The sequence below is a fragment of the Erithacus rubecula genome, assembly GCF_903797595.1.
Source record: "Erithacus rubecula genome assembly, contig: scaffold_118_arrow_ctg1, whole genome shotgun sequence".
Lineage (NCBI taxonomy): Eukaryota > Metazoa > Chordata > Aves > Passeriformes > Muscicapidae > Erithacus > Erithacus rubecula.
Window position 1 is genome coordinate 253,288 of NW_027636213.1, and position 25,165 is coordinate 278,452.

The 25,165-nt window shown below is 49.4% G+C and overlaps 1 protein-coding gene across 1 annotated transcript in view; it reads right to left on the bottom strand.

Moving 5' to 3' along the window:
* LOC306815350 (olfactory receptor 14J1-like) overlaps positions 1–9,427 on the bottom strand; it is a gene marked incomplete at both ends in the record, with an annotated part of 64,516 nt that extends 55,089 nt beyond the window's left edge. Inside the window, one exon of the mRNA XM_079331928.1 lies at positions 9,134–9,427. Within this exon, the coding sequence (XP_079188054.1) occupies positions 9,134–9,427 (294 nt within the window). The remainder of the gene's footprint in view (positions 1–9,133) is intronic.
* Positions 9,428–25,165: the final 15,738 nt, after the last annotated feature.

The window sequence follows — 25,165 nt, forward strand, 5'->3', positions numbered from 1 at the left end:
ATCCTCAAAACTTCCAAAAAAATCCCCCCAAAAACCCTTGAAAAAAACCCCAAAAATTCTCCAAAAAACCCCTAAAAACCCTCAAAAAATCCCCAAAAAATCCCAAAACCTCCCAAAAACTCTCAAAATAATCCCCTAAACCCCCCCAAAAACACTCAAAAAAATCCCCGAAAAATCCCAAAAAATCCCCAAAAAATCCCCCAAAAATCCCATAAAAACCTCAAAAAATCCTCAAAAAATCCCCAAAAACCCTCAAAAAAACCCCCAAAAACCCTCAAAATAATCCCCCAAACCCCCCCAAAACACTCAAAAAAATCCCCCAAAAAATCCCCCCAAAAAAGCTCCCGGAACGTTCTGGAAGCTGAAAAAAAACCCCAAAAAATCCCTTAAATTCCCAAAATTCCACCCAAAATTTTGAAGATTTTGGTTTTTTTTTTCTCACTCAGTTTTTCTGAGAGCTGGGTCAGGTATTTTGTGCTCTCCCTGCGGAATTCCAGGAGGGTTTTTCCAGCTTGATTTGCTGCATCCACCTGAAAATTTAAATTTTTTTTGTAGAAATTTAAGCAAAAAAATTTGAAACATTTTAGGGAATTCTGTGAAATTCTCGTAAGTTCCTGGAAAATTTTATAGAATTTTTGGAAATGACATGAATTCCAAAAAAATGCCATAAGTTTATAAAAAAATGTCATAAATTCGTAAAAAATCCTCAAATATCCCATAAATTTCCTAAAATTCCATAAAATCCCCAAAATCCCATAACTTCCCAAAAAAATTGCCAAAAAAAAATCCCATAAAATCTCTAAAATTTTATAAATACCCAAAAATCCCATAAAATACAAAAAAATCACCCCTACAAGATTAAAAAAAAAAAAAATCCAAAAAAAAACCACAAAAAAATCACAGAAATGCCCCAAAATCCCAAAATAAATCCCAAAAATAAATCCCATAAAATCCCCAAAAATCCCAAAATTCCCAAAAATTCCCCCAAATCCCAAAAAGTCAAAAAATTATCCAAAAATCTCCCCCGAAAACCCTCAAAAAAAAAAAAAAAAAAAATTAAAAAAAATTTCAAAAATATGCACAAAAAAATTGCAAAAATCCCAAAAAATTCCCCCAAAAAATCCCAAAAATTCCCAAAAAATCCACAAAAAAATCCCAAAAGATTCCACAAAAAATCCCATAAAATCTCCCCCAAAATCCCTTAAGAAATTTTAAAAAAATCAAAAAAATTCCCAAAAAATCCCCAAAAAATCCAAAAATTTATCCAAAAATCTCCCCCAAAAACCCTCAAAAAATTAAAAAAAAATCCAAAAAAATCCACAAAAAATCCCAAAAATTCCCCAAAAATTCCCAAAATCCCAAAACCCCCCAAAATTCCCAAAATTCCCAAAAAATTATCCAAAAATCTCCCTCAAAAAATTAAAAAATAAAATCAAAAAAAATCCCAAAAAATCCACAAAAAATCCCAAAAAAATCCCCAAGAAAATCCCCAAAAATTCCCCAAATCCCCCAAATTTCCCCCAAAATTCCCAAATTTCCCCTCGGGTCTCACCTGCAGCCTCAGGGATTCCAGAACTGCTTTTTGCTGACTCAGCATTTCCCCATAATCGGGTTTGGAATCCCAAATTTGGGATTTGGGAATTGGGGGAGGGGCCCAGGGGGGGAACCCGGCTCGGAGCTGCTCCAGATTCCTGAGGGGAAAATGGGAAATTTGGGGCAAAATTTGGGAATTTTTGGGGGAAAATTTGGGTGAAAATTTGGGAATTTTGGGTGTGAATTTGGGGATTTTGGGGAAAAATTTGGAAGTTTTGGGTGAAAATTTGGGTGAGAATTTGGGAATTTGGGTGAAAATTTGGGGAATTTTGGGTGGGAATTTGGGAATTTTGGGTGGGAATTTTGGAATTTTGGGAGGGAATTTGGGAATTTTGAGTGGGAATTTGGGTGAAAAATTTGGGGAATTTTGGGTGAAAATTTGGGAATTTTGGGTGGGAATTTTGGAATTTTGGGAGGGAATTTGGGAATTTTGGGTGGGAATTTGGGTGAAAATTTGGGGAATTTTGGGTGGGAATTTGGGAATTTTGGGTGGGAATTTGGGTGAAAATTTGGGGAATTTTGGGAGGGAATTTGAGGAATTTTGGGAGGGAATTTGGGAATTTTGGGTGGGAATTTGGGGGAGAATTTGGAAATTTGGGGTGAAAATTTGGAATTTGGGGTGAAAATTTGGGGAATTTGGGGTGGGAATTTTGGGTGGGAATTTGGGAATTTTGGGAGGAAATTTGGGTGAGAATTTGGGAATTTTGGGTGGGAATTTGGGTGGGAATTTGGGAATTTTGGGAGAAAATTTGGGGAATTTTGGGTGGGAATTTGGGGATTTTTGGTGGGAATTTGGGTGAGAATTTGGGGAGTTTTGGGTGAAAATTTGGGCAAAAATTTGGGGAATTTGAGGGAGAATTTTGAGGGATTTGGGGTGGGAATTTGGGAAAATTTGGGAATTTTGGGTGAGAATTTGGGGTGAAAATTTGGGGATTTAGGGTGGGAATTTGGAAATTTGGGTGAGAATTTGGGGAATTTTGGATGAGAATTTGGGGAATTTGAGTGGAAATTTGGAATTTTGGAAGGGAATTTGGATGGGAATTTTGGGGAATTTTGGGTGAAAATTTGGGAAAATTTGGATAAGAATTTTGGGTGGAATTTGGAAATTTTGGGAGGGAATTTGGAGATTTTTGGTGGGAATTTGGGTGATAATTTGGGGAATTTTGGGAGGAAATTTGGTTGAAAATTTGGGAATTTTGGGTGGGAATTTGGGAATTTTGGGTGAAAATTTGGAATTTTGGATGGGAATTTGGGGAATTTTGGGTGGGAATTTGGGCAATTTTGGGAGGGAATTTAGGGTGAAAATTTGGGGAATTTTGGGTGAGAATTTTGGGATTTTTGGGAGGAAATTTGGTTGAAAATTTGGGAATTTTGGGTGGGAATTTGGGGAGTTTGGGGTGGGAATTTGGGTGAGAATTTGGGGAATTTTGGGTGGGAATTTGGGAGAGAATTTGGGAATTTTGGGAGGGAATTTGGGCAAAAATTTGGGGAATTTGGGAATTTTGGGGGAGAATTTTGGGTGGGATTTTGGGTGGGAATTTGGGAATTTTGGGGGAAAATTTGGAACTTTGGGAGGAAATTTGGGAATTTTGGGTGAAAATTTGGAATTTTGGATGGAATTTGGGGAATTTTGGGTGGGAATTTGGGCAATTTTGGGAGGGAATTTAGGGTGAAAATTTGGGGAATTTTGGGTGAGAATTTTGGGATTTTTGGGAGGAAATTTGGTTGAAAATTTGGGAATTTTGGGTGGGAATTTGGGGAGTTTTGGGTGGGAATTTGGGTGAGAATTTGGGGAATTTTGGGTGGGAATTTGGGAGAGAATTTGGGAATTTTGGGAGGGAATTTGGGCAAAAATTTGGGGAATTTGGGAATTTTGGGGGAGAATTTTGGGTGGGATTTTGGGTGGGAATTTGGGAATTTTGGGGGAAAATTTGGAACTTTGGGAGGGAATTTGGGAATTTTGGGGGAAAATTTGGGAATTTTGGGGGAAAATTTGGGGGAGAATTTGGAAATTCGGAATGAAGATTTGGGGAATTTTGGGAGGGAATTTGGGGGTTGTCACCTGGAGGCCTCCTGGGAGCTCTGCAGGTGCTGCTGCAGGAGCTGATCCCAGGCCTGGAGCTCCCCTGAGAAACTGGGGGGAGGGGACAGGAGAGGGACAGGGGAGGGGACAGAGGGGACAGGAGAGGGACAGAGGGGCAGGGGAGGGACAGGAGAGGGACAGGAGAGGGACAGGGGAGGAAACAGGAGAGGGACAGGGGAGGGACAGGGGAGGGACAGGAGAGGGACAGAGGGGACAGGAGAGGGACAGAGGGGACAGGGGAGGGACAGGAGAGGGACAGGAGAGGGACAGGGGAGGAAACAGGAGAGGGACAGGGGAGGGACAGGGGAGGGACAGGGGAGGGGACAGGTGAGGGACAGTAGAGGGACAGGAGAGGGACAGGGGAGGGACAGGAGAGGGACAGAGGGGACAGGAGAGGGACAGAGGGGACAGGTGAGGGACAGGAGAGGGACAGGAGAGGGACAGGGGAGGGACAGGTGAGGGACAGGGGAGGGACAGGAGAGGGACAGAGGGGACAGGTGAGGGACAGGAGAGGGACAGGGGAGGGACAGGGGAGGGACAGGAGAGGGACAGAGGGGACAGGTGAGGGACAGGAGAGGGACAGGTGAGGGACAGGGGAGGGACAGGGGAGGCACAGGAGAGGGACAGGGGAGGGACAGAGGGGACAGGAGAGGGACAGGGGAGGGACAGAGGGGACAGGGGAGGGACAGGTGAGGGACAGGGGAGGGACAGAGGGGACAGGAGAGGGACAGAGGGGACAGGTGAGGGACAGGAGAGGGACAGGAGAGGGACAGAGGGGACAGGGGAGGGACAGGGGAGGGACAGGAGAGGGACAGGGGAGGGACAGGGGAGCGACAGGAGAGGGACAGGGGAGGGACAGGGGAGGGACAGGGGAGGGACAGGGGAGGGACAGAGGGGACAGGGGAGGGACAGGGGAGGGACAGAGGGGACAGGAGAGGGACAGAGGGGACAGGGGAGGGACAGGGGAGGGACAGAGGGGACAGGAGAGGGACAGGGGAGGGACAGAGGGGACAGGGGAGGGACAGGAGAGGGACAGGGGAGGGACAGGTGAGGGACAGGGGAGAGACAGGGGAGGGACAGGAGAGGGACAGGGGAGGGACAGGAGAGGGACAGAGGGGACAGGGGAGGGACAGGGGAGGGACAGGAGAGGGACAGGAGAGGGACAGGGGAGGGACAGGGGAGGGACAGGAGAGGGACAGGGGAGGGACAGGGGAGGGACAGAGGGGACAGGGGAGAGACAGGGGAGGGACAGGAGAGGGACAGGGGAGGGACAGAGGGGACAGAAGAGGGACAGAGGGGACAGGGGAGGGACAGGAGAGGGACAGGGCAGGGACAGGTGAGGGACAGGAGAGGGACAGGAGAGGGACAGGAGAGGGACAGGGGAGGGACAGGGGAGGGACAGGAGAGGGACAGAGGGGACAGGAGAGGGACAGAGGGGACAGGGGAGGGACAGGAGAGGGACAGGGCAGGGACAGGTGAGGGACAGGAGAGGGACAGGAGAGGGACAGGAGAGGGACAGGTGAGGGACAGGAGAGGGACAGGAGAGGGACAGGGGAGGGACAGGGGAGGGACAGAGGGGACAGGAGAGGGACAGAGGGGACAGGGGAGGGACAGGAGAGGGACAGGGCAGGGGACAGGAGAGGGACAGGGGAGGGACAGGAGAGGACAATTCAGGAAGGGGAAAATCCTTAAAGCTGAGCTCAGATTTGGGATGGGAAGAAACAAGAAGCAGGAAAATCATGGTCGGATGCAGCTTGGGGGAAGGGGCAGAGATGAGTTTAAACCAGGTTTAAACTGGGAGAATCATTCCCAAAGGGAATCCTGAATGAGGTTTTAAAAATTTTTAATTATTTTTTTTTAATTTTTAATTTTTTTTTTCACCTCAGGATGACAATGCCAGGTTCAGCTCAGCAAAACTCAGCAGGAGAAGCTCCAAAAATCCTGGATCCAAAGCTTGTCCCATGCCCTGATTTCCCTCCAAGGCTTCAGCAAACTTCCCAAGGGATCACTGAAATCCTGGAATTTTGGGATCTCAGCTCAGCAGGGTCAACCCCCTGTCCAGCCTGGACTGGGATATTCCCAGGGGTCCAGGGGATTCTCTGGAATTCCATCCCAGCCCCTCCTCACCCTCCCAGGGAAGGATTTATCCCAATATCCCAATCCTGGAATGGTTTGGGATGGAAAGGACCAACCCACACAGGGAGGAATTCCTTCCCTGAATCCAACCTGAATTTCTAAAAATCCCTCCAGGATCACCAAATCCAAGCTGGGAGTGATTCCCCACCTTGTCCCCAGCCAGAGCACTCAGTGCCCCAGCCAGGAATTCCTGGGATGTCTCTGGGGATGGGGAATCCAAATTTCCCTGAGCACTGACTGCCCTTTCCATGGGGAATTCCTGCTGGTTCTATGGGGAAATTCTTCCTTATTCCATGGGGAGATTCTTCTTTATTCCATGGGGAATTCCTCCTTGTTCCATGGAGAAATTCCTGCTGATTCCATTTCCAGTTCCTCCTGTTTTCATCCTGAGCCCTTTACCTGCCCCTGCCCCCTTTACCTGCCCCATCACCCCTTTACCTGCCCCTGCCCCGCCCCCCTTTATCTACCCCTGCCCCATCACCCCTTTACCTGCCCCTGCCTCCTTCATCTACCCTGACACTCCTTTATCTGCCCCAACACCCCTCTACCTGCCCCAGCCCCCCTTTATCTGCCCCCCTTTATCTGCCCCATCACCCCTTTACCTGCCCAGGTCACCTCCAGACACAATAAAACACCTGCTTCACCTCTGTGCTTTGGGACACACACACATGCATCCTCACGTGTGAGCTCATCCTTCTCCTCCTGGATGCTTCTCCTGCCACAGCACTGCCCTGGGAGGGGTCATTGCTCACAGGAGCTGCTGTGTTTGTACTGGTGCATTTTATAGCTCTGCTTCTGCCTGTCTCTCAATTCTGTCTTCAAAGAGATCTCCAAGGAAAAGATTAATTGAATTGCTGAATAAGGGAGGTGGGAAGAGCTCCCTGAGCCCCCTTGGCCTGGGTGTGGCTGGGATGGAGTTCCCTTTGCCCAGAGTAGCCCTTGTCCTGCTGTGCTTGGCTGTTGGAGCTGGAGTGGGTTTGGTCCCAGCCCAAGGCTTTGGCTGCTCCTGAGCAGGGCTGGCCCCACATGAGACATCTCTGCAACCCCCAAACCAATGGCCTGGGGAGGGGGGGGCAAGTGTTCTTGGGGACACAGGGATGGGAAAGCTGGGATAGACTGACCCAAGGGATCTTCCATTCCATGGGATGTTCTGATCAGCAGGGACATGAGGGGGATAAGAGGGCCTCTGGATTTTCTGTATTAATACACTTGTCTTCTAAAGCAACTATGACATGTGTTGAATTCTTATGCTGAATTCTTGTCTCTCCATGGTTTTCCTTGCTTCTGCATTTGGCCCTTGCTTTGTAGTCCCCCTGACATTAATCTCTCTTTATAGTGACCTACAACTGTTCACCTTATTTTCTCCTGTTTTCTGTGTAAGGAGGGACCGTGACAGAGACACTCTGTTGTCACTGGATGCCCAGAGGGTTTTAACCACAGCCACCTTCCCCAACTTTGCTCCTATGGACACTCCCAGAAATGTCAGGGTTCTGTCAGGTGCCCACCCCTGAGCTGGGCTTATGCCCTGCTCACAGCCCCAGGGGTGTCCAGGGACATGAGTCCTTCCCTGGCACACACACAGACAGTTCATTGCAGCCTGGGCAGGGGCTCCCTGGGCTCTGCTGCCACTGCCAGAGCCTGGCAGGGACCTCAGCCCTGTGGTGTCACCCTGCCCTGCCCCTGCCTGAGGTGCCCCACTGCCAGAGGGATGGACACGGGGAGCTCTGGGCACAGGAGCTCATCTCAGCCCTGCATCCAGGGTATCACAGGAGACATTAACCTCCGGAAACTCCAGCACCAGCTGAAGGTGTTTGTGCTCACTGGGTTTATGTCCCCTCACACACACACAGAGGATATTCAGGACTGTGGAATGTCCCTGCACTGCAAACACAGACTCCTGACCCAGTCACTTGATGTCCCTTCACAGAGGGAAGAACAAACTCTGTGCCCTGGGGTGAGAGGGCACTGCTGGAAGCAGCTCTGGCTTTGCAAGGACACTGCTGGGACAGCCCCACCCTGAACACTGCCACACTTTGGCTGTCACTGCTCTTCTCCTCTCCAGGACACTGTTGGGAACATCCTTGAGAGCAAACTGGGAAGGAGGTTGAAGCTTTCAGGTCCTGCACTGGGGAGATGCCCTTGCATGATGGAAATGCTGTTGCAGAGCCCAGCTCTGTCCCAGCAGTGCCCACAGCCTGTCCCTGCCTGCAGTCCCTGGACAGTCACACAGCAAGATTGAAACTGAGCTAAAAGAGCCCTGAGGCCTTAAACCAACACAGGGGCTCTGAAGGGAAGTGTGGAACTGAAGGAAGGGGAGGTTATGGAGCAGAAGCCCTGGGGGTGCCTGGCAGTGAGGAGCACTGGGGTTCCCTTTTCACCCCAGCTCTGCACAGAGGCACCAACCCTGCAGAGAAGCCAAGGAGGAAAGATGACAGACAAACACAGCAATACCAAGTCCTTTATTTTGCGTAAGCACATATGTAGTACAACTCCAGGATTATATAGTCTATGGTTCACACTAGGAATGCAAATATTGAATTAAAAATGGTAAAGATAAAGATTCTCTTGTGAAAAAATTCTAAAATATGTCATACCTGTGACAGAAAAAAAGCAATAAAACCACAGGACATAGAGTTGGCATTGATGAGTAATATTATAATAGTGATACAGGAGAATGAGAGTTTATTTTTTCTGAGAAGCATTCATGATGATTTTCCTCAAGCCATCCTTGAGCTTCTGGTTCCTCAGGCTGTAGATGAGGGGGTTCAAGGCTGGAGGCACCACCGAGTACAGATACGACAGTGCCAGATCTAGAGTTGGGGAGGAGATGGAGGGGGGCTTAAGGTAGGAAAATGTGCCAGTGCTGAGGAGCAGGGAGACCACAGCCAGGTGAGGGAGGCAGGTGGAAAAGGCTTTATGCCGTCCCTGCTCAGAAGGGATCCTCAGCACAGCCCTGAAGATTTGCACATAGGAGAAAACAATGAACACAAAGCAAACACATGATAAACAGGCACTAACAGCAAGAAGCCCAAGTTCCCTGAAGTGGGAGTGTGCACAGGAGAGCTTGAGGATGTGTGGGATTTCACAGAAGAACTGGCCCAGGGCATTGCCATGGCACAGGGGCAGGGAAAATGTATTGACTGTGTGCAGCAGAGCATTGAGAAAGCCACTGGCCCAGGCAGCTGCTGCCATGTGGGCACAAGCTCTGCTGCCCAGGAGGGTCCCGTAGTGCAGGGGTTTGCAGATGGACACGTAGCGGTCATAGCACATGATGGTCAGGAGGGAAAACTCTGATGAAATGAAGAACATAAACAGAAATACTTGAGCAGCACATCCTGCATAGGAGATGTTCCTAGTGTCCCAGAGGGAATTGTGCATGGCTTTGGGAACAGTGGTACAGATGCAGCCCAGGTCAGTGAGGGCCAGGTTGAACAGGAAGAAGAACATGGGGGTGTGCAGGTGGTGGCCGCAGGCTACGGCGCTGATGATGAGGCCGTTGGCCAGGAGGGCAGCCAGGGAGATGCCCAGGAAGAGGCAGAAATGCAGGAGCTGCAGCTGCCGTGTGTCCGCCAGTGCCAGCAGGAGGAAGTGGCTGATGGAGCTGCTGTTGGACATTTGTTGTGTCTTGCCATAATGATCTGTAAGAAAAGCAATAATGGAATAGTTTGGTTTGTAGGGGACTTTAAATATCCCAGCCCAGCTTGGGACCCCTTTCCCCCCACTGCCTGCCCAGGTCTCTGCTGCCTGGAGCTGTCCCTGCCAGCAGCTGCTTCCCTGTGCCCAGGGCTTGTCTCTACAAGTGCTGCCAGAACCCAGCCCAGCCCTGGGGGCTCAGCTCTGCCCTGCGGACCCCTCCCAGCACAGGGCACTGCCCAGGGTCATCTCTGCCCTTGCAGTCTCTATTGACAACATCACAGCAGCCCTGATGTGGCTGGAAAAGACACACAGATGCTGCCTATAAGGGACCCTGTGATGATATCTCTCACTGACTACTTTATTGAGATTTGAGAGAGTTTTTAAAAATTTTTCTCCTTCTGAACTGAGAGATGAATATCAGTGTGCAATTTCCCATCCAGGCAACCGAGAGCAGTAGATGAAATACCAGGATTTTCACTTTTATGCAGCCCCTGTTTTGCGGTTCTCCCTGTATAGTCTACTTAAAAATATTCTGCAGTTAAATGTCATGCTGGGAGCAGTCTTGAACAATGCAGCATCCTCACCACACAAGGAGAACACTTTCAAGCCATATGAGCTCTTTCCTTCCACCCAGACCTTGTCCCCCAGTGCTGGGGCAGCTCCCAGGGCTGGCTGAGAGCTGTCCCTGGCTGGCAGCAGAGTCCCTGTCCCAGCACAGTGCCCTGGGCTGCAGGACCCTGCTCTGCAGAACAGCTCTGGGCACCCCTGGCTGCTCTAGAAAAGAGAGAATCAGAGAATGTACTCACAGAGTCTGCAGGCATTTGGATGTTCCAGCTTTAGGAGATCACTCCAGGAGCTGCAGCTCCATGACAATGCATCCAGAGGCTTCCTGTGTCAAGGGCTGGGTCTGATTCTGCCCCAGTCACTTCTGAGCATCTTTCCAGCCCTGATTGATTTAAACACTCTGTGCCTCTGTGCTGTGCCCGGGGTGGCTGCATGCAGACCCCCAGCCCTGCTGGGCTGGGAAAAGAGCTGGTCATCTAGAGAAATGTGCTTTTGAAGCTTTTCTTAATAGCTAGGATGGCCCTCTGTGCCAGGAGCCCAACCCTGCTGAGCAGCACAGACAGAGTACAAGGACTTTTAATGACCCTCTTGGGGTTTGTGCTGAAGTACTGAACATCAATCCCTGAGAGGGATCTGGAGAAACCTCTCAAGAACTCCAAGTCAGAATCAAACTCCAAAGTTTCTTCAAGATTTAATGGGTCCCTCAGAAGGACACAACTGAGAAAGTGTCCCCAAGCCTCAATCAGAGCAGAGAACTGGAGGCAGAGATGACAGATGGGGACAAAGAGAAGCCAAGTCTTGGTGCCCTGGGGCACAGCAGGGTCTGTGCCACCAAGGGCTGTGAGGAGACACCTTGTCCTGAGGCACTGGGGCCTCCTGGCACAGCCCCAGCAAGGCTGGGCACTGTCACCCCTTGTGCTGCCCTCAACATCCCCCCCACATTCCAGTGGCCTCAGGGATCTGCTGGGACCAGTCCCTGGGGAGCCTTGGTCAGGAATTGCCCTGGGGGCTCCTTCATGCTCCCAGGGACAGCAAGTTTTTCAAAGGACTTTGGATTTTGCTTTTGCCTTGGAGTCTCTGAAAGCTTTGTGCAATCATGGCCTCCAATGATCTGTTTTAATTAGTCTCTTGAGATCCTTTCTCAGTAATAACACTCAGTAGGGCTCATTAATGCTTTAAGGTACTTCAGTTTTTTAGGGTACTTTCCTTTTTCCTTTCTTTGAGTCTCTGAAAAAATTTTATGCAATTATGGCCTCCAATTCTCTCCTTCAAGGAGTTCATGAGGAGCCTGTGTTGGAGATGGACCTCAGAGGGACCCATTAATGCTCTGGGACGCTTTGGGTTTTTCTTCTCACTTTGATTCCTGGAAAGGTTTGTGCAATCTCCTCTCAGGTGTGAGGTTCAACATCTCAGCACCAAAGGCACCTCGAGGATCACTGATATCATGCAGTCCTGACAAAGCAAGCCCTGCCTTGATTTCCCTCTGGTTTGGTGCACTTCATTAGGGAGATTTCCTGATACTGTTATGAAGAAATATTTCAAAGAGCTTCTAAGAAATTCACATTCCTGTTTTAAGGAGTATATTTTATTACTGTTCTCTTTAGAGCAGCGGTGATGCAGCATTCTGTGATTGGTATTGAGTCCATGTTCTCTCCTCAGGAGGTCTGTCCTGCTCAGACAAGCTGTGTCTTGAGGTCTGACCCAGTGTGGACAATCTTGCTCCACATTCCTCACCCCCATGTTGTCTGTCCTCATTCACCTGGGACCTGCTTTGCTGGATAACTGACTGCAGTCAGGCCAAAAGACATTTTCTTGGGTTTTTTAAGTAATCCAAAACTTTTTAGTTTCCCCATTGAAAAGAGACACACTCCTCAGGTGTGTGCCAAGCCCAAGGTGCCACCAAGGAGGTTCCCCTTCTCCAAGGCAGAACCCTTCAAGGAATGTTTGAGACCTTTGCACTCCTTGGTTCCACAAGGCATTGCTGTGTCACCATGGACTCTTGGTTCCATGAGGCTCCGTACATTCGCAATGGATATTTGGTTTCATGGGGCCTTACAGTGCCTCAATGCTCTTTTTGGTTCCATGACACTTTAATATGTCAAGTGGACTTTTGGTTCCTTGACATTCAGTACTCTAAAAATGATCTCTATAGTTTCAAAGTCTCACAATGGACCCTTAGTTCCATGAAGTTCCTCAGTATCAAAAAGGAATCCTTGGTTCCATGTGGCCCCACAGTGTCTTCTTGGTTCCACAAGTCTGTGCAGTGTCACAATGCCCCGTAGGTTTCATGAGGCCCTACAATGTCTCAGTGGACCCTTGGTTCCATGAGCTTCTTTAGTGTCACAATATTCTCCTTTGATCTACAGTGTCACAATAGTTCCTTGGTTTCACATAGCCCTGCTGTGTCACGATGAATTCTTGGTTCCATGTGGCCCCACAGTGTCACCTTTTTCCTGTGACAACCACCAGCAAACCGCACATCCAGGGCCCCATGCCTGGGAAGAAGGAGGATGGGGGACATTTGGAGTGCTGGTTTTTGTCTTCCTACGTCACAGTGTCGTGGGGTGGGGCCCTGCTGTCCTGGAGATGGCTGAACACCAGCCTGCCCATGGAAGGGGGAAGAGACAACAACCGCCTTCCATGGAACTACAATGGCAGAGAGGTCAGGCTGAGGGCTGGGTTTAAAAGACTGTCAGCAGCACAGGTAACCTCAGTCTGAGAGGAAAGATATGTGCTAATGTCTTTACAAATCATTTGATGGGTGAAGGGATGGGTGTTAATGTCTTTGAAACAGATCATAAGTTTTCTCAGGTTTGTTACTGGGCCCAGACAGATTAGCTCCTGAAACAGACAAGGATCTGCGCAAGGCTGAACTTCTGAATTTTGGAGGCAAATGCCAGGTTCAAGGGGGGATATGGAACAGCAGGTCTGGGGAGGCTGTACCTTCCTATTACCTCATCCAATGGGGAAAGGAAGAGGGCAACATGCAGCCGGCAGTTTAGGATAAAAGGAGGCTGCACCCTCTGAAACCTTAAGAGAGAAAAACCCCATGAGTGTGTGCCCCAGCGAACTCTCTCCATTTATTCAAAAGAAGTTGAAGGACTCCTCTGTCTCATTTTTGGACATAAACTTCTGGCATTTCTGGATTTTCCTGGGAGTGGCAACATGAAATCTCATGGAACCAAGTGTCCACAGTTCCATGGTGCAACCTCATAGAGCGCTGGAGACCATTGTGTCACAGAGGGAACACATGGAACAAAGGCTCCATAGTGACACTGCAGGGCCTCATGGAATGCAAGAGATCATCCTGATGGAATGGAAACTCATGGAGCCAAGTGTCCACTCTTTTACAGCAGGTCCTCATGGAATCCAATAGACCATTGTGGTGCACTAGAAATACATGGAATGCAGTGTGACAAAGCTGGGCCTGATGCAACCAAGGAGACCATTGTGATGCAATGAAACCTCAAGGAATCAAGAGCCAATTGTCAACACATCAGGCTCTCATAAAACTAAAGAGAGCATTGTGACACAATGGATTCTCATGGAACTGAAGCCCCATTGTGAGAAAACATGGCCTGATGGAAACCTGGTGCCACTGGGACATCTCCAGCCTTGGAGGAAGCAAGTGTCCAGTGTGACACAGCACAGCCTCATGAATCACAGCAGAGCACAGTGACTCCATGGGATCTTGGGGAACCAAGCATCAGCTGTAAACACAGCAGAGACTCATGGAACCCAGGAGATCATTGTGATTCCACACTGTCACAATGAGCCTTCTTTCTGTGAGAATCCGTTTCCCCACAATGTTCTCCTAGGTTCCAAGCTGTGCCTCAATGGCCCCTTGCTTCCACAAGCCATGGCACAGTCCCACTTGTCCCTGGGTTCCATGAAGCCATGCCATGTTCACAACTGACACTTGCTTCCATGAGATTCCATTGTGTCACAATGGTCCCTGTGTTTCCATGAGGCTGTGCTGTGTCACAATGGACACTGGATTCCACAAAACCTGGCAATGTCCCAGTGGCACCTGTGTCCCATGAGAACCCACTTGGTCAAAGTAGAGCCTTGGATCTGTGAGATTCCAGGTTGTCCCAATGGTCTGCTGAGTTCCATGAGGCTGTGCTGTGTCACAATACACACTGAGTTCCACATGCCCTGGCAATGTCCAAGTGGCACCTGTGTGTCATGAGGCCCCATTTGGTCAAAGTGGATCCTTGGGCTGATGTGGATGAGGGTCCATAGTGATGCAGAGTCCTCAGGCAGGTGCAAAGGTGAATACTTTATTGCAAAACAAGGCCTTTTAAAGCAATGAGACAATTATCAGTTGCACTGTTTTAAAGCATAACAAACATACTGGCTTACCTTCTGTCCATCTGTAATTAAAGCACCCTCAATTGTCATCTCACCTTTTGCTGCTTCTTTTGCCTCTCTGTCTGCCCACTCATTTCCTTCCTGCAGTTCCGAGCTCACCTTCTGATGTGCCTTAATGTGTATAATTGGTACCTGCTCAGGTAGCTGAACTGCTTACAGCAGCTGCAATATTTCCTGCACATTTGACTTTTTTCCCTTGTGAGTTTAACAGTCTGCTTTCTATCCAGATGGCTCCATATGCATGTGCAACTCAAATGCATACCTTGAGTCTGTATAAATATTTTTTTTCTTTCCTTTGTGATCTCAGGCACAGGTTAGAGTGATTATCTCAGCTTTTTGTTCAGAGGTATCTATTGACAAGGGTCCAGACTCTATTATCTCTTTGCAGGTGCTAACTGCATACCCAGCATGTTGCTTTCCACTGACGACATTGCTGCTTCCATCAGTGAACCAGATTCTGTGCCATCCAAAGGGGTGTCCTTCAGATCAGGGTGGCTGGAGTCGGAGGCTTCAATAGTCTCCAGGCAGTCATGGTGTCCCGGTTCCTCTTGATTTCCACTAAGGAAAGAAGCTGATTTGATCATGTTAGTTACAACTACCTCTACATTGTCTTGTTCCACCATGATGGCTTGGCATTTCAGGAACCTTTGTGGGGAGAGCCAATGCCCTCCCTTTGCTTCCAGGACCACAGACACTGTGTGAGACACCAGTACAGTCATTTTCTGGCCCAAGGTGGATTTGTGTACATCTTGAATATTCAGCACCACTGCTGCAAGGGCTCTGAGGCATCCCGGCCATCCCTTGGTTGTTGTGTCCAGTTGCTTGGATAATTCAGCAGCTGCTCTCTGGTATGGACTCAGGTCCTGGGCCAGTATCCCCAGGGCAATTCCCTGCTTCTCACAGGAAACCAGAAAGAATGGTTTGCTTACGCCTGGGAGTCTGAGAGCTCCAGCTGGCATTACAGCATTCTTCAGCTGGTGAAAGGCCCACGTGGCCTCTTTTGTCCACTGGAGGCCTCTGTTCCCATTTGCAATGAGCACATAGAGAAGTTTTACAAGCAACCCATAGCTGTGTATTCACAGCCTACACCACCCTGTCATTCCTAAGAAAGTCCACATTTCCTTTGCTGTCTAAGGTTTTGGGGTTTGACATATCGCTTCCTTCTGATTTGACCTAGAGTCTGTTGTCCCATACGAATTTCATAACCCAGATAAATTATCTTTTGGTTCACTACCTGGGCCTTTTTCTTTGGTGTCCTGTATCCCTGAAGTCCTAGAAAGTTTAGGAGGCTTACTGTCCAGGCTACACATGCCTCTTTCATCTGGGTGGCTATGAAGATATCATCCATTACTTCAGTAACTTTCCTCCTTCTGGGGAAGCCTTCCAGGATTCCAGATCTTTGGCAAGTTGTTCCCCAAAAGGAGTAGGAGAGTTTTTAAATCCCAGAGGCAACACCATCCATGTGAGCTGGGATCTGTGCCCACTTTTTGAGTTTTCCCATTCAAATGCAATTTTTTTCTGGCTCTCTTCATTGAGAGGGAGGCAAAAGAAGGTATTTTTCAAGTCTAAAATGGTAAACCAAGTAAGCTCTGGTGTTAGGCACATTAGCCAAGTGTATGGGTTTGGTACCATGGGATGGAGATCTTCAGTTATTTTGTTAACAGCCCTTAGATTCTGTACTATCCCATATGACTCATCTGGTTTTTGGACTGGTAAAATGGAAGTGTTGAACTCAGATTGGCACTCTTCTAACAACCCTAATTGCAAGAAGTTTTCAACTATTGGACTAATTCCTTCCCCATCTCTTTTTCCAAGGGGTTCTGTTTAATTCTAACTGGTTGTTTTCCTTCCTTCAGTTTAATTACTATAGGAGGTGCATTTTTCACCCTCCATGGTACATTGGAGGTCCACACTCCCATAAACACTTGATTTATTATTTCTTCACTAAATTCTCCCTCCATATGAGCAGCTGTTAACATTAAAATTAATCCCTCAATGTACTGTTCATAATTTATCTCCAGAATAACCTCCACATTTTAAAATTTAATGGTTACTTGAAATTGTTCTAACAAGTGTCTCCCCAAAAGTTGTCTCAGGAAACTGGGCAGATAGAGAAATTTATGAATATCCCATTGCTTTCCAAGCCTATACCTTTATGGTTTGCAAAAACATGCTTTTTAAAGTTGGGCAGCCCCTCCTATATACTGTAATATAATCCTTCTCCACAGGTGCCATAGTTTAATTCAGAACTGAATATGTTGCCCCCATGTCAACTAGAAATTCCACCTTTTTTCCCTTTCTCCCCAGCTTTTGCTTACAACCAGTGGATCTCCTTCAGTGAGATCTCCTGGTCCTCCTCAGTCTTCTTTCACATGTGCAATCACTTTTCCCTTTTCCTGGTCTCCTTTTTCCTGAGGGTCACCCTGTCTTCATTCTGGACATTATTTTTTCCAGTGACCATATTTCTTACAGATCACACGCTGGTCTCTGCCCAAGTGGGACAGACCTTGTCTAGGTGATCCCTGTCTGCATCTTCCTCTCTCCCTCTCACTTATGAAACTAGGAACTTCCTCATTTCTTGTTTATATCCTTCTTCCCAGTTACTAAAGACTCTCCACACCTTGTCCAGCAGTCTCTCTAAGTTCCTCCCATCCTCGCCCTGAAGCTTTGGAAGTTTACATCTTATGTCATCCATAGATTGCCCCAGGAATAAATTGACAAGCTGCTGTATCCCTACATCAAACCCAGAGTCCAGTGATGTGTGGCAGCCCATTGCATCCCTTAATTCATCGAGGAATTTGGATGGTGACTCAGAGGGCCCCAGCTTGATTCAATATAAAGCTGACCAATTCATAGTTTTGGGAATGGCCCTTTCCATCCCCTTTGCAAATCACTCCTGATAGCTTTCCAACTCTCTCAATTCAGCTGATCTGTTTGGGTCCCACCGTGGATTTTGGAATGGGAAATAATCTTTCACATCCAATTGTTGGGTTTTGTAATAATCTTCCACTAGATCCACTGCTGTTTTTATAACTGATTGTTTTTCTGTCTCCGTCACTGCATTCAATAACAATCGCATATCGTGCCAATCTGGATTGTGTTGTTTTATTATATATTGCAGACATTTAGCAGTGTTAACTGGATTGCTGTGGTAATTTTTAGCAACCTTTTCCCATGCCTCCAAGCCAATTGTGGAGAAGGGAACTTTAACCATTACCATTTCTCCCTCTGGTCTCACTGCCTCTTTTACAGGTGCCTGTAATATCTGTGTCTGTTGTCTAGTCTGGTGCATGATCAGAGGGAGATCTGCATCCTCTGAGTCTGCATCCTCATCCTCATCCCTTTCCTGTCTTATGTGGGGAGACTTGAGCAAATTGTCCTCCAGATCTCACTCCTCAGCTACAATCTGGTAAACCTTATCTGATTTTGTGCATCTTTGCCCTATGCTGCACACTGAACAACACCACTTAAACTTTCCTCTCTTACTCTAATTCTCCTTCTCCTAGGGCCAATACCAGAGGGTCAGATGGAGCCTTGATCCCACAGTCCCTCTGCCATTCAGGGTCATCTCAAATGGAGAAAAGCGTATCAGCATATGATACCTCTCCCACTTCTCTCCTAAGAAGTAGCATGAGCTGTAATAGTGTGTTACAATCCAAAGTTCCACTAGGTGTCCACTTTGCTCAATTGTCCAATTTATATAAAGGGGCACGAGTCCTTGCAGAATCTAATAAGGTCTCTCTGTTTCTGAATCCCCTTGCCCAGCAACATCTTTCCAATGTGCAATAATACAGCCTAGTGGACTGCCTTTAGGGATCCCCTACTTTGTTCAGTTCCCAGTATCTCCTCCTCCTTGTCCTGTCCCATTTCCACCCAAATCTCTCTTTGCAATCTCTCACAGTTCTTTCCCAATCTTCCTCCCACACACACGCCCAGGTTGCAGGGATTGAATGTGATTTGCCACAAACTTTAGGATCTCAGGTTCAAAATCAGCTTGGTTAGGATGCCTCCATTTACACTGAGGGCATAGAGCTTGTCGTCTCTCAGAGAAGCAATACCAACGTTTTTCACAAGTCCTACACTGTAACAGTAACCACGCGGGGTGCCAAACTCTAGAAGCCCCAAATGCCCCATAACACCCGCAAAAACAAGCTATTCCACTTCTCTCTTGAATGTCCAGATCCTCTTATGTAGCCTGTTCCCAATCCAAAGCTACCAACCTCCCTGTTGAAGTTCTATATATACCTTCCAGATAAAATTGAGCATTTCCTCTTTCTATACAATAGTTCACTGGATTCAGAAATTCCCAAGGATCCTGCCCAAACCACTGAGGGAGGGGGATCCTTTCTATTCATCAATTCAAAATATGCTCAAACCACCACACTGTAATTCTGACAGTCCACAAATATGAGCCCCTTGTATCTTAAATTCCCAAGGGTCAAAGACACAGCACTGCAGGTAGGAAGTTCCTTTAATTTCTCTTGCCAAGCTCACATTGTCCTTTCACCCTACAGTGGTCCGGTTCCCCTCTGTATTCAAAACTCTCCTGGTTCACGCTGAAGCCACATGGAAAGAGCCTGCCTACACAGCTGGGCTCTTTCAGCTTGGGGTCGATCTTCAACTACCACTTCTGAGCAAACTAAAACAAAGCAGCCAACAACACAGTCAGAGTAACAACACAGAACAAGATTACCAGTTTACTGCAATTATAACTTTTGTCACAAGACGGCAGCATTACTCTAAAATACACAATGACCAGCAGTGGCAGGGGACTGAACACCAAGACTTACAGGGAATACCATCCCCCACAAACAGGCATTCCCACCACACAACCTGAATCCCAAAGCCAAAATCACGGCAGGGAAGGGTATCTCTCTATTAAGGGACTGTGATAAATGTGATTCATGCTAACTAAATTGTAACTATATTAGCAAAATTATTGTTTCATATCAATAGAAAATAATTGTTGCAAAGCAAAAAGGACATCACAGAACAGGCTGTGATATTGCTGAGTGGGCTGTGACAGCACTGGATGGTTGTGTGACACCATAGAGAGGGCAGTGAGGTCACAGAGGAGACTGTGCCATCATAGAGGGTGGCTCTGTGATATCAGACAGCAGGCTGTGACATTACAGAGCAGCTGTGTGATGTCCCAGAGAAGGCTGTGGCATCAGAGAGTGTGTTCTGCCATCACAGGGTGGCTATGTGACATCAGAGAGGGGCTGTGACATCCTGGAGCAGGCTGTGACATCACAGAATGGCCGTGTGACATCCCAGGGCAGATTGTGTGACATCACAGCAATGACTGTGACTTCACAGATCACAGAGGATGAGTGACATCACAGGGGTTATATGACATCACAGGGCAGTGTGACATCACAGGGGGCTGTATGACATCACAGGAACAGTATGACATCACAGGGGCTGTGTGACAGCACATGTGGCTGTGTGACATCACTGGGGGCTGTGTGACATCACATGGGTTGTGTGACATCACAGGACTGTGTGACCTCATAGGGTGCTGTGTGACATCACAGGGGCTGAGTGACATCATAGGGTGTTGTGTGACATCGCAATGACTGTGTGACATCATAGGGTGCTGCATGGCACCCCAGGGCTGTGTGACATCACAGGGGCTGTGTGACATCATAGGGTGCTGTGTGACATCACAGGGGGCTGTGTGGCACCCCAGGGCTGTGTGACATCACAGGGGCTGTGTGACATCATAGGGTGCTGTGTGACATCACAGGGGGCTGTGTGGCATCCCAGGGCTGTGTGACATCACAGGGTCTGTGTGACATCATAGGGTGCGGTGTGACATCACAGGGTTGTGTGACATCACAATGACTTTGTGACATCACAGGGGTTGTGTGACATCATAGGGTCCTGTGTGACATCACCGGGGCTGTCTGACATCACAAAGCTGTGTGACATCACAGGGCTGTGTGAGGTCACTGCGGAGGTCACTCTACCCTGTTCCATTCCTCACAGTCCAACGCTGCTTGTGCACAGGGGGGTCCCCTGTCCCCCCAGGTCCCCCTGCCCCCGGTGCCGCAGCCTCCCCCAGAGGATGTTCCATGAGATCGACCCTGGAGCCTGACACGGGGACAGGGGCCGGGCCCTGGGGGTGGCACAGGGGGACAGGGACCCCCTGGCAGCGTCCCCGTGTCCCAGGGCCAGAACCTGGGCCAGGGTTCCTTAACCCTGTTATGAGCCAGGGGCTGAGAGCGTTTAAAAAATCCCCAGCATGGGATCAGCAAAAACCAGATTTAATATTGAGCTACAGCACTGTTATAAATGATCTCCCCTGAAGGTTGTAAATGAGGATTGTTAGAGAGCTGGAATTGGCACTTAGCTTATCACCGTTCTGTATGACCCCTGTTCATTCTTTAATCTGGTTGTTCTATTCCCTTCATTAAATCCAGTTCGTTGTATTCCCTGTTCCAGTTTGTTCCCTGTTACTTCCCATTTCTGCCCTCTCCCCTTCCTCATTTCCGGCCTGGCTGCTGCTGCTCCCCTCCTGTCCATCAATTGAAAGAACGCGCCCAACATGTAAAATCGCAAAGCTCCCGAAACACCACTCTTCAGGGGAGTTCCCTTGAAGAGAAAAAGCCCCTGGAACAGCGAGCCAATACAAGATTCGGGAACCCTTCAGACACCATACACTCAGCTACGGGACCAACTGCTAAAAGTTGCCTTCGTCCTCCAGTTGTAATGTCACCATCTTTTAAAAAGCGAATTTACATACAAACAGCCCTAAACAACACTGGACACAGCAAATCCATGGGCAGTCCCACGAGCTTGGAAACACACACCCCCGTTTCTGTGAGAGTTCACTGGGGGTGTGTGTGGTACCTCCTTTCTGGCGTGGCTATGCAGCAGTACCGCCATGGAAAATTCCTTTAGGATCCCTGCTGCTTCTAGTAATAAAGAGCTCTGTAGTTAAAGGCTTCGGTTCTGGGCACGGGGCTCTCCGGCCGCTCTGGGATTGATGATCACCCACAGCAAAGGGAGAGAACAGGAGAAAGAGAGAGAAGGAGATTGGCAATCAGGGCTCGCAGTCGCAGCGCCCAGTCCTGCTCCGCCGGGGCTCGGAGCCGCAGCCGCAGGAAAAAATGGATCCGCGGCTGGCGGTGCTCGCCCCGCTTTGGGCCGAAGGCGGCGGGTTGCAGGCAGAGCTGGAGCGCAGGCCCCGGGAGCTGAGCACAGCCCGGCCCGGGGGTCCCGCAGTGCGCGGGCAAGGAGGGTCCCGGGGGATCCCGGGAGGGGATCCAGGGGAATTCCCGGCAATTGCCCCGTGCTCTCCCCCCGCGCTCTCCCCCCGCGCTCCTCTGACGCTGTGGCTTTTCCCTTCCGCAGCCGGCGGCAATGCCGGGATCTGCCCAGCGACCGGTGACGCCTCTAAACACTCGGGCTGCCATTGGCTGGCAGGAAAGAGCGGGGCCAATGGCGAGACCGGAGGCTGCTCAGGGGGCGGGGCCGCAGCCGAGCAGCGCCATGGCTCCAGCGCTGGGGCTGGGGCGCTCCTGGGGGCTCCGGGGGGCGGCCAGAGCTAAGGGGGACCCCCGGCCCCGGGACTCTTTGATCGCCCATTCCGGAGCACGGAGAGGCCCCTACACCCACATTCCCGGGCGCCTTGATCCCCCCGAACCCCCATTCCCGGCCATGCGCTCCACCCTGCACCCCCTTATCCGGCACCAGTAACCCCGGCACCCCTTTCCCGGCCATCCCGCCTCTCCTGGCCCGCAGAGTCCCCTTCTCCTTGACTCAGAGACCCCCTGCACCCCTATTCCTGCCTTTCCCAGCACCCAGCCCCTCCTTCCCTCAACACTGGGGACACCCCTGACCCCTATTCCCGGCCATCCCGGCTTTCCCCACCCTGTGCTGCAGGTGGGGACACCGGGGACCCTTGGAGGTCCCTTTGCTGCATCCAGGGAACCCCTGCTGCAGGAGGTTTCCGCCTGTGCCCTCCTGTCCCGCAGCAGCGTCCGCGGATCCCATGGGCTCGCCAAGGACGGCCGGGAATTCCTCTCCTTCCAGCTGCGATCCGGGACATTCGTGGTGGCCGCCGGCGCTGCCCAGGTCACCAAGAGGTGCTGGGAAACTGAGGAGATCGAGACTGAGGAATTCACACATGACCTGGGGCACACCTGCCAGGAATGTCTCTGGAAATATGGCAGGGATGAAACCAGAAGGGGAAGAAACCCATGGAAGTTTCCTCCTGGAGTGCTCTGCCTGGGGTGTTCTGTGCAGTGCGGCAGACAGTGAGAAACACGCCTAGGCTGTCACTCATCACAGTTCTCAGGGTTTTGGGTGAGATGCTGGCAGCAGATCCAGCACTGAGGGGAGTTCAGGGAGGTCCCTCAGCATTTGGGGTCCCCTGGGATTTGCAGAGAACCCCCTGGTCCCCCCAGGATATCCCTGAACACGCTGGCGCTGCCCGAGCGCAGTGAGAAGGTTCATTCCTGGCACGGGGTCTCAGCTCTGTCACCGGCATCGCCCAGGTACCCCCAAAACCTACCGGGAATCCTCAACCCCCCTCTGGGGCACCTCAGCCTTCCCTGGGATCACGAAAACATCCTCGGGACCCTGCAAAACCTCTTCAAGGCCGCAAAAGCCCATTCGAGCCCCCAAACCCTTTTAGGACATCACAAGTCCCACAGGACCTCCCAACACTCCCACAGAATCACCTTGAGACAATTTGCATCTGGCACGGGGTCCTCATCTCCATCACAGCAGGTATCCCAAAACAATCTTGGGATCCCCAATTCCACCCCAGGGATCACCCAAATTCCCCCATCGGGACCTCTGGAAACCACCCTCGGAAACCTCCAAAAAGCCACCATGTCCCCAAACACACCCCGGAGACATAAAGACCCCCAGGAAACCCTCAGAAATGGTTATACCCAGCAAACGGTCCCCATCATCATCATCGGCATCACCCAAATACCCCCAAAACCTCCCAGGATCCCCAAATCCACCCAGGTACCCCCAAGTCCCCAGAGCTCCTCTGCCAGAATAAAGGGAGTGGTGTTGCCCTTTTAAGGGGAATTTTAGTGGGCACCGACTATAGACAGCTCTTAAAGTGGCAATGGTAGAGAGAACCCCAACAATCCACCCTGGAGGCAAAACATCCCCTACAGGGGGTTGTGGTGGGGGCTCCCCTACAAATATCGTTTTAAGCCGTCATTATCCCCCCTTAAAAGGGGCCTTTGGGGCTGTGGCCCCACTAACACCCTAAAATGGGGAGGTAAAAGCATCCTTGTAGTGGTGGGATCCCCCCAAGAAAAGCCTTAAAAAGACAAAAACTCCTCTTCAAATGGACCTGAATAGCCTTAAACGTCCTCACAGAGGGACAGGATCCCCTCCTGTGCTGGGGCCGCTCCGAGCCGGGAACTCTCCTGTTCGCTGCACTCGGGGGAGCCCCGAACGACGACGGGTCCTGGGCTGAGCCCCCCACTCAGCCGGGGGTGTGGAGGGAACTGGAAGGGCTGGGACGGAGCTTGGGGGTCCTGGGGTTAACTGGGGGACCCTCAGTGGGTCTCACTTCCTGCTGTCCCCCCTCTTCCACCCCTTTCCCATTTTCCCTTTCAAAGTTCTGCTCCCCCCAGCTGGGTTTGGGGGTCACCAGGTCTTTTCCCTTCGTGTCCTGGCCTGGCCATGCAGCCAGAGGGTCGGATGAAGGGCAGGAGGAGGAGGAAGAGGAGAGACAGAGGAGGAGGAAGGATAAGGAGATCGAGAGGAGGCACCATGTGCGTTCCCCGCTCTCTGTATCCGCAGCTCCTTCGCCCCCAGACCATCGCCCCCCGCATCCCGCAGGTGCCCGGGGAGGGGGAGCTCGCCCCAAATATCCTGGGTGGTTTTTTTGAAGCGGGGAGGGGTATTTGGAGCTGACAGGAAATATATTTGTGTTACAAATGCATGACATGTTGTTGGCTCTTTGCAAGTATTGGGATAAATGCTATATGTATAATGTCAAAATAGCATTTCTATATGGATATATTCTTGGTGAATAGTAAAAGTTAGACATAAGTTTTTTAGAGATAGTAAGCCTAAACTACCTGCTTAGTCAAGAATAACAGGTTATGAACATGTGATGGGGACCCTGCAGCTGACAAGACAATTATCAACACTCACCAGCTGGGACCACACACTCCGACCATTTCAAAGTGTTCAAGGAGACTTCACTGAACTTCCTCAAGTACAGAGATGGAAGTTTTTATTAGTAATAACAGATCATCTAACTCATTGGGTGGAAGCTGTTCCCACTGTCAGAGCCACAGCTAATGTGGTCTGTAAAACCCTTTTGGAACAAATTATTCCCAGGTATGGAATGGTTAATAGAATAGACTCAGACACAGGAACACATTTTACATCAAAAGTCCTACAGCAGATAATTCAAACTTTGGGAATAAAGTGGGAATTACACACACCATGGCATCCACAAAGTTTGGGCCAGGTAGAAAGAAAAAAACAGACTTTAAAAAGAACTCTAACAAAATTAATGATTGAAACCCAGATGTCCTGGGTGAAATGTTTACCTTTGGCTCTACTGAGGATCCCAACACAACCTAGGTCTGACCTAGGAGTGTCACCTTATGAAATGAGGTTTGGGTCACTCTTTTCTGACCACCCAACATGAAACTGCCACTTATGAATTAGGGGAAAAGAGTGTTAAAGGATATATCAACACAATTGCAACAACCCTTGAAAATTTGCAATTAAAAGGAATAATCCCTCAAACCACACGTCTAGATTTAAAATCCACAATATCCAGCC